The sequence below is a fragment of the Miscanthus floridulus genome, chromosome 8 (genome assembly GCF_019320115.1).
Source record: "Miscanthus floridulus cultivar M001 chromosome 8, ASM1932011v1, whole genome shotgun sequence".
Taxonomy (NCBI): domain Eukaryota; kingdom Viridiplantae; phylum Streptophyta; class Magnoliopsida; order Poales; family Poaceae; genus Miscanthus; species Miscanthus floridulus.
The window spans coordinates 116,786,152-116,795,813 of record NC_089587.1 but is presented as its reverse complement, the minus strand read 5'-3'; the positions used below and the strand labels follow the sequence as shown (position 1 = coordinate 116,795,813).

Genomic DNA, 9,662 nt, shown 5'->3' with positions numbered 1-9,662 from the left:
ATCCTTAACTATTCCAATAAGTGGGACGAGTGCTTACCTCTGGCCGAGTTCTCATATAACAATAGTTATCAGGAAAGCATTAGAATGGCTCCATTTGAAGCACTCTATGGTCGTAGATGCAGAACATTGCTGAGTTGGTCTGAGCCTAGAGAAAGAAGGTTCTTTGGGGTTGATCTGGTGAAAGAAACAGAAGACAAGGTTAAGCAAATACAAAGTAATTTGAAGATAGCTCAATCCCGACAAAAGAGTTATGCGGATAAACAACGTAGACCATTGACATTTAACAATGGGGATTTTGTATATTTGAAAGTATCACCAATGAAGGGAGTTACTCGTTTTGGTGTTAAAGGCAAGTTGGCACCTCGATATATTGGACCATTGCAAATTTTGGAGAGGTATGGAAAAGTGGCATATCGCTTGAAATTACCAGAACATCTCGTAGCTATGCATGATGTGTTCCATGTTTCTCAATTAAAGAAGTGTCTCCGAGTGCCTAAGCAGAATGTTGACGTTGAAGGAGTGGAACTTGAGCTTGATTTAACTTATTCCGAATATCCTATCCGAGTTCTGGATCAGAAAGACCGTGTTACTCGAAGGAGGACAATCAAGTTCTACAAGATACAATGGAATCAACATTCAGAAGAAGAAGCTACTTGGGAATTAGAAGATTACTTATTAGAAAATTTTCCAGAGTTTCTTGTGGCAATATAGAGTAATGTTAGTTGAGCTAGGTTGTTACAAATTGTGTTCTGTAAAGGGACCTCAGCTATTTTATGGACAGATTTTGTATGTGTTCTCGCGACACATTTCCTTTTCCATTATTTACCCTATGGCTTTGAATCTCGGGGTGAGATTTCTTTTAGGGGGAAGGATTGTAACACCTCGGGTGTTTAAATACTAAAACCTGACATGTCATCATATGCATTGCAAAGCATTTGGCATTTGGTGAAAACTTTGAGATGCATACACTAAAACAAGTTTATATTTATGTGGTATGTGTTGAATTGAATTGTTTGAATCAAGTTCAAAGTTTGTTTGGATTTTAAATTTTCGAGAAAACCCTGATTTTCAGCATTTAAATCCTACCCTGAAAACTCATTTCAAAATCTAAGCATATTTTGGGGTTGAGCCCAAAAGCAAAAGTGTAGAGCTTGACAAGTTATACAAAGTTTGTTTTTGGAGTTTTCAAAGTTGTTATGAAAAATTTGAAGTAATTCAAAAAGGCATAATTCGTTAAATGTTTCCTATTTGAATTCAAAAGTTCATTTCAAAATGTAGACCGAATTAGGGATTAGTTATAAAAGCAAAGTTGTAGAACTTGGAATTTTGAACAACTTTTATTTTTGAAGATTTTTGAAGTTGTTCTACAAAATTAGGAGTAATTTGGGATTTAAAATGAATGACAATTCTGTAATTACTGTGAACAATGTTCACCGCCTAAGCTACATTGCCGGCGACCTTCGGTTCGCTTCCAGGCGCGCGCGTGGACGTCCTCGGCTTCGCGCTGGCGCGGAGAAGTCTCCTGCGTGGCTTCCTTGCGCTTCTGAGCTGCTCTATTTAGCCTTGGCCATCGCCGTTTGCCCCGCTCTCTTGCTCTGTTTTCCCGACGCCACGGCCATAACTCCGGCGAGCTCTCACCGTCACTTTAGCGCACTCCAGTCGCTGCACAGCTTGACACAGTCCGCCTCATTCTTATGCGCCCAGCCAACCCACTAATTCGGCTTGTCTTCATCGGAAACTCACGGTGCGCGCTCTTCTTCCTCGCGGCCGGCAGCGTCTCTGTCGAGCACGATTCGCCGTGGCTGGAGCTTCACGGTGCGTCTTTGTCATTACTGAGCGTACCGTTAGCTTCGCCTTGTGCCCGTGATACTTTATCACTGGTTGATTGGTCCTTTTGTCCACTACAGTCGCCGGAGCATCATCATCACCGTCGTTTGCGCCGCCGTGGTTACTGTACACGTCGACCCACCTCTTCGTTGCTCCTCCGATCACGGTCTTTGCTCCAACGTATCCGGGGTGAGCTACTGATACTTCTCGTGCACTTTGTTCAATCACTACCGAGCTCCTGTCGCCGGCGTAGCACAGCCGTGCCACCATGTCCGCCATGGCCGGCGTTGAGTTAGTGTAGAGCCGTAATCAGTGCGACTAAGGACGTCTGTAGATGCGCATAGTCGTGGGGAGCATGTTGGTGCAGTTGCCTTCGCCGTTGGTCTCACTGGCGGCGAGGAATCGCCGGTCAGTGCGCATGTCGCCGGAGTCAGCGCTGGAGGTTCAAGATGACAAGTGGGGTTCGGTTGTCAGTGACTCAGCGTTCAAATAGAATTTTTCTATTTTCATATTTGAATGAATAGTGATGTAATTTGTTATTTTTGTGTAGATTTATTTAGAACTCCAAAAATTATGAAAATTTTTGTGTGATCTCTTTGTGATGTATATTATTTAAGAAAAATATAAAATGTTATTTTTTAGTACTTTATGGATGTGATGAAAATTGCTCAATTAATTAATAAATGAATTTCCATGATTTTTTCTAGGCTCAATTAATTATCCAAAAATTATGAAATTTGTTTTGTCACTTACTTATCATGTGATGAATCTTTACTAAAATTTTGAGCTCAATTAGAGTAAGTTGATTTATTTCATAATTTTGAATTAAATAATTAATTCATAAAAGTAAATAGTAACCTTTAATGATTTAGGTTTTTGTTTGAAATTTTGGATTGAGTGATGACCTTGGGTCATTAGTTGATAATGATCCTTGGCAATTGATGAATGTGTTACGAAAAAGATTTAGTTCGTTTGACTTGCAACTGTACCGCGAAGGAAAGTTGTATTCGAATTGTTAATTTTGCATCCATCATCGAGCATCATGTTTCGTATTCCGCATCATGTTAAACATGGCATTGTTACTATGTCTAGTGAACGGAGGTGAAAACGTGATAGTTAATCAAGTTGCTGAGGAGGTTAGTCCGTCTGTTGAGGTCGGATCGAATACTTGTGGAACGTCGTAGGAACCGGACTTTTCCGTCAATAAAGGCAAGCCCCGGATGCATACAACCCTACCTTGTGTTTTACAAATTAATTTTGCTTTTGCTTTCCCGTACTGCATTAAGTGATTAGAAGTCAGGTGGAAACCTAATTGGTGCATTACCAGCCTTGCTTTTCCATATATACCTTGATTATCTGTTTTATTTGTAAATGACTAGTTATGCTTAGTCATGCTTAGTTGGGTGATAACCTATCACGTGTGAGTTTTAAATGGATCTTTGGTTACTTATGTTATCATGAAATATGAGCATGTGAAGTAATAAATCTAGACCGGGCGGACTCGGTGTGTGTGAGCCATAAGACATGGAGGTCTTGTGAGTGGGTTCTTTCCGTCTATGTCAGTTAAGGTCCGTATCATTGTTGAACTGTGTGCGGTGAGACTTTGTAGTACTAACCACATACTCCGGTAAGCCTTAACTCGGCTATTCTATTATGAGAAAGGCTACTCGCGTACTGGGAGTGGAGAGATGGTGAGAATAGCGTGTACCCACGTGGCCATGGGCTGGAATGGTGGAATACTGTATTCTCGGGTGGCGCGGACCCATTCTTGTTTTAGAGGATCCGAGAGTAGGTTGGTGTATGTAGGTCGGGGACCTGCATATGTCGTGTCGTCTGGAATCCCCAGCTGGGTTTATAATCGGTTCGAATCGTCGTTGCTCCTCGGTTATGGAGACTCACTTCTCTGTTCATCATCGTAGCTAATAACTGTAACTTGAGAAGGTGTTAGATATGAAGTTTCATGATCTCAATACGGATCGTGTCATCTTTGTATATGATTTTAAGTTTTAACTGTTGAAATAAAGAATTTTATTAAAGAGCTTTTACGCAAAATAACTTTGATTATTGCTAAAGCCATACCTTGAATCCCTGAGCCTGCATTCCTGAGTTTATCAGTTCTTATTTCGGTTAAGTCTTGTTGAGTACTTTTGTACTCAGGGTTCGTTGACCCATGTTGCTGGTGAGCCTCATGAGCAGATCTGTTTTGGATCGTGCTGCATGACTATTGTTCGATCTGACGATGAGAAGTAAATGTGTGGTCCTTGGGCAGGATGTTTCTTTTGTGTTATGTTTATGTTAATTATGCCACTCCACTACTATTATGGTTTGTAATAATTATCGAACTTAGTTTGTAAGGTTTGAAACAACTGGTTTGTAAACTAAGTTATCGTAAGACTTCCGCTATTTTACTCTGATATAGATATTTGAATAAATGTTGTAATACTGCAATGACTCTGTAATGTGATCCTGCTTGGAAATCATGGATGATTCAGGGTTCCCCGAGGACACCTGACAGACTTCTTAGGTTACCAGGAATATATGCATAGTCATCAAAGGTCGTTGGACAGTGACAAGTGCATGTGGGTCCTATAATTTAGGAGGGTCTGCCACACCTTTGTTTGCAGGATACTTGGGTTCTGATCCAGCCCCTACACCTTCTGATCCTAATAAAAGAACTTATCACCTTATTCATCAACATTGTGCTTGTCATATCATAAATTTGATTGTTAAATCTGGTTTAAAGAGGTTCAAACCTTACACAGAAGATTTTAGAACTGCTATTAACTTCTTGAATTCTTCTAATCATAGAATTGCCATGTTTAAGAACTACTGCAATGCTCAAGGTTTAAGACCTAGGAAGTTTGGTTTGGACATGGATGTTAGATGGAATGCTACATACCTTATGCTTAAACACCTGCTGTCATATAAGGAAGTTTTTTCTGTGTTCATTAATGCTAATTTTGGGGCTGAATTGTTAACTCCAAGGCATTGGCATATAGCTGCAAAGGTATTAGAATTCCTGGAAGTATTTTATGAATCAACTGTTGTTCTTTCTGGTGTGTACTATCGAACTAGCCCTCTTGTTTTGCATCATCTGCTTGAGATTTCTGCTCATTTGCATGAAAGTGAAAAGGATCAAAATTTGATAGCTGTTGTGTATCCGATGAAACTAAAAATTTTTAAATACTGGGAAAATATACCTCTGTTGTATTCATTTTCTTTCATTCTTGATCCAAGAGCTAAGATAAGAGGTCTGTTTAATATCCTGGTAATTCTAAAAGAAAACCTTGGTGTTGATTACAGTTCATATTATGCTTCTATTAAAACTGAACTTTATAAGTTGTTTGCCAAGTATGACAGCAAGTTTGGTGCAGCTAAGAATAGAAGGGCTACACATCCTGCAGGCCAAACTGGTAAGAGAAAACAGGCTTGGGGAAGAATATTTGGAGGCCCTGGAGCTTATGGTGTTATTGGTCCATCCCCTACCCCAACTTCATCTGCTGCATCTGTTGGTTGTGAGCTCACAGCTTACTTGGACAGTGACAATGTCATTGCATATAAAAATGACTTTGATTTGTTTCTCTGGTGGCGTGACCACAAACTAACCTTTCCTATTTTATCTATAATGGCAAAAGATATAATGTATGTTCCAGTGTCTACTGTGTCTTCAGAATCATGCTTCAGCTTGACAGGAAGGATACTTGAAGAGCGGCGCCGACGCTTGATGCTAGAACATGTGGAGATGCTTGCTTACATTAAGGATTGGGAGTTGGGAGAACGAAGACTGCAGCATTAACAGACAACCAAGAGTTGGCAAGCTACTTCGAGCATTTATATCTTGATGAAGAAATTCAGAGTGCATCTAGGGCTCCTTCGGCTGGTATATCAGTGGCTTCTGCATCTACTTCTGCTGGTACTTAGTATTCTCTGTTCTGAAAGAGCTGAGAGATGAGAGATGATAGTGAGTTGAGAACTTAAGATTGAGAGGAGAGATGAGAGATGATAGTTGAGATGAAACTAAGAGTGACATTTGTATCTAAACTTTGAACTTATCATTATAAAAGCTGTGCTGCACTCTTTTTTTCTTTCTAGGGTTTCTCATAAAGGTGAGTTTTACCTAAAAAGGTTTTTAATGAGGCAGCATTGCACATAGCTTAATTATCTTTTTAAGTCTTGTTTGTGTATTGTTATTTTGTGATTGTGAGTTGTGAATCTGTTAAGATACTTCGTGCTTGTGAATTGTGACTTGTGACTGGTCAATGGTCTAGTTAATTGTTATCTTTGAATCCAGTCTAGTAGTGAACTTGTGATTGTGAGTTGTGATTGTGAATCTGTGATCTCTTATCCTTTATGTTTTCTGTGAAATTTGATTCCAAATTTGAAAATTGAAGTTAGAGCTAAATTTGTTGGTGTGTTTACAGAATTGTGGGCTGTGGGCTAGCACGGCCGGATATTTTCGTCGGGCTAGTCGGGCTGGCACGACCCGAAACTTAGCCCACAGGTCCGTGCTTGGGCCGAATACCATGCACGAGGCCCAGGCTAGCACGGCCCGCAGGCCGTGCCGTGCCGGCCCTAGAAGTTGCGGGGCGTGCCGGCCCGGCATGGCCATATATACCACCGGCGGACTGGACCAAGACCAGACCCCACTCAGGCACTCACGCAGACGCAGCTTTCCCCATCCCCAGCCCCCCGGCAACCTCTCCGCCTTCCGCCATCACCGCCGCGCCATGGCCTCCTCTCCCCGCCACCTCTTCCTCCTCCTTCCCCTGCGCCTCCTCTTCCTCCTCCCGCTGCTCGCCGCGGCCAAACCCGTCCTCGAGAACGGTTACACGGTCACCACCTTCGCCGACCTGAACCCGCTCCCGGCCTCTGGGCCGTACCCCTACGCGATCCTCCCGCGGCTCCGCGCCGGCGACCTCCTCCTCCTCGACTCCGCCGGATCTGCGCTCTACACCCTCTCCCTCTCCTCCCCCGGCGAGCCGCGCAGGCTAGCGGGGGGCAAGCGGGGCTCCGGGTTCGACGACGGCGACGCCGCCTTCGACCACCCGCGCAGCGTCGCCGTCGATGCCGCCGACAACGTCTACGTCGCCGACCAACGCCACGGCGCCGTCCGCAAGGTCGCGCCCTCCGGTGAGCGAGCCCGCCCGCCCCCTCCTCCGTGCGTCCTTTGTTCCCCTGCTAGCGGTCCCTTCGCGCGGTTGTCAGTTAGGGTTTAGGGTTTGGCTGTTTGGTGGATGTGATGCGGGGAGTGTGAGTGAGTAGGTGATCGGGACCTTAGTGGCTCATACGACCCATTTATGTTACCTTTGGAATGTTTGTCACAACGCCTCTGCATCGCTTTCGTAGTGAGGTTCGGTTGGGATGTTCAAGTCGTTGATTGAAATTTTGCTCACGTGTTCTCACTCCAAATTTGAGATGGTAGTTTTTTTTACTTATCTACAAATAATTTGTAGATGGTATATATATGTTGAATTTCATGTTTTTACCCTTAAATTATACTGAGATACTAAATTGGTAAATTCATCAAAGATTGGTTCAGAGCAGTCCAAACCATTGTATGTTTGACCCCTAAAACATACAACTTTCTCATCTCACTGGTTGCCAAGCTAACGCAATGGTATTCTACCACTTAGTATTTGGTTTTTGCCGTTTCCTACCTACTCTGACAGTAAAATATCTGTTTTTAGTGCTGCCATTCCTGACAATTAACTACTTGGAAAGAAAAGATATTTACGTCTTGGCCAATAACATCACCTTGCTCCTGATTTGTTACTACAAATTTGTCATTGCTAGGTTATACTACTACGATTGCCGGAGGCCTCTCATCAGGGCATGGTCGCAGGGATGGACTGGCACAGAATGCTACTTTCTCGGCAGATTTTGAGCTTGTTTATGTCCCCAAAATTTGTGCCCTGTTAGTAGCTGACAGAGGAAATCGAATGGTTAGACAAATCAATCTAAAGCCAGAAGATTGTGCACATGAAAAACAGTCAGGTAAATACTGAATGGATCTCCAACTTGCTTTAACTTAATACTGCTGCATAGGTATGGCTATTACTCGATCATGGTCGAGGGCCCGAACCAGGATAAATCGACTATCTCTTGCATTTACCGTCGAGTTCTGCATACACCGAAGCCTAAACAAACTACCTCAGGTACCCCCGTGGCAGGCTATTGGTGGTGAAACATCGACAGCTGGCGCGCCAAGTGGGGGCTTTCGGCGAATTTGCATCCGAGAGCTCAATGGACCTCGACAACATGATCTTCTCGATAGGATCAACCTTCATCTTTGGTTCATGGATCTACGAGGTAGGCAACGATGGCAAGCTCCAAAGCCATCTCCTTGAAGATCAGATCACCATGAAGACCTTTCTATTTCGGCGACGACAGATCAACTCGCCGGAAGATTCGCGCAGCTCGTGATGTCCGATCCAACTCAGATTTCGCACCTTTGTGCATCCAACTCAAACTCAGGCTCCGCATCCAAGATGGAGTCTTACCCGAGTTCTTTTGAGAAACCAAGTTCTTTTCTGGCAGGGTTCTAGAACGCGGCTGAGGGTTCGAATTGCGTACACTCAGGAATCCTTTCAAGACGTCGGGTCCTTTTTCGTTCGGAATCGGGCTCTCACAACATGGACAAATCTTCTCAGGGCACGACCCGAAGGATCCCTCGATCCGCGGTGATTAGAATGCCACTGTAGAAAGGGAGGCTCAGGAGGAAGGTCTTGTCCTAACTATAACATCTTCAAGCCTTCATCGTCCACACTTGGCCAGGGATTTTGGTTCCTAAGGGACTTAGCGGTTACCCGACTAGTCGGCACGACGACAATTAGCAATTCTACCCTACCCAAGAAGGAGACTCGGCTCTGCGACCTTTTTTTTTGAAGCCTCTACTAAAGTTATCAACAGATCTCGATAGTGTGGAAACCGACGCTGATAACAAGACAATTCATGCACGAGAAGTTCTCATGGTTCGAAGTCCTCGATCACCATTGGTCCCCCAGAAGCACCCAACATCAGGTCCATCAGATGAATCTGAGTCCAACATATCACCCTTTATCTAGGGGCACGATGGTGAGACCGAGAGTCAGAAGCAAGCCAGAGAAAGAAGAAACAAATTAAAACAAGGACGCCAACGTTGTGCTAGGCAGCGCAAGGAAGCTTGGCTCATATATGAATCAGATCTGGCTGAGTACAATAGAAGAAAATCAGAACAAGAAGTCGAAGAAAGACGCGTGGCGAGTACACCCTACAATAGGATCTGAGAAGCAATAGAAGAACTCGAAGCGACTTCACATCCCAGTGAAAAATAGGAATAGCTCCTGGACTTTCTCTAGTCAACAGCCCTAAGGGCACATGACGGAAGAACCCGCTCAAGACTACCTGCCAGGTCAACATCTCATGGGCAGGAAGATCAAAATCAAAGGAAGTCCACTTTCAAGAGACTTGGACCAAGTGGAAGTCACAACAGAGAAAGTAGAAGGGACCATAGTCAAGACTACTGAGTTGAACAACCAAGAAAGACCAGAAGTAAAGTACCTATTTAGACAGCCCCGTAGAACTACTCTCATCAAGACAACAGTTGGCTAGATGGAGGTGCTGAATCAGAATACACTAAAGCTGGAACGCATGATAGATTCCCCTATTTTGCAAACAGACTTGCCTCAATGCGACAACCTCACAAGTTCTAGCCATCCAACCACTCTAAATAAGATGGCAAGACCAAACCAAGGTAGTGGCTCAGGATTTACTCATAGTCAATTGAACTAGCCAGAGGAGACGACAATATCAAGACCTTGTTCTTTCCCATGGCCCTAGAAACCATGCCCCTCCAA

General features: G+C 43.6%; 1 protein-coding gene across 1 annotated transcript; it reads left to right on the top strand.

Moving 5' to 3' along the window:
• Positions 1–6,471: 6,471 nt before the first annotated feature.
• Positions 6,472–7,832, top strand: LOC136473360 (uncharacterized). The gene is made up of 2 exons (XM_066471010.1): positions 6,472–6,957; positions 7,621–7,832. The coding sequence occupies exons 1-2, from the start codon at positions 6,555–6,557 to the stop codon at positions 7,830–7,832; spliced, it is 615 nt and encodes a 204-aa protein (XP_066327107.1). The 5' UTR covers positions 6,472–6,554.
• The last annotated feature ends 1,830 nt before the right edge of the window (positions 7,833–9,662 follow it).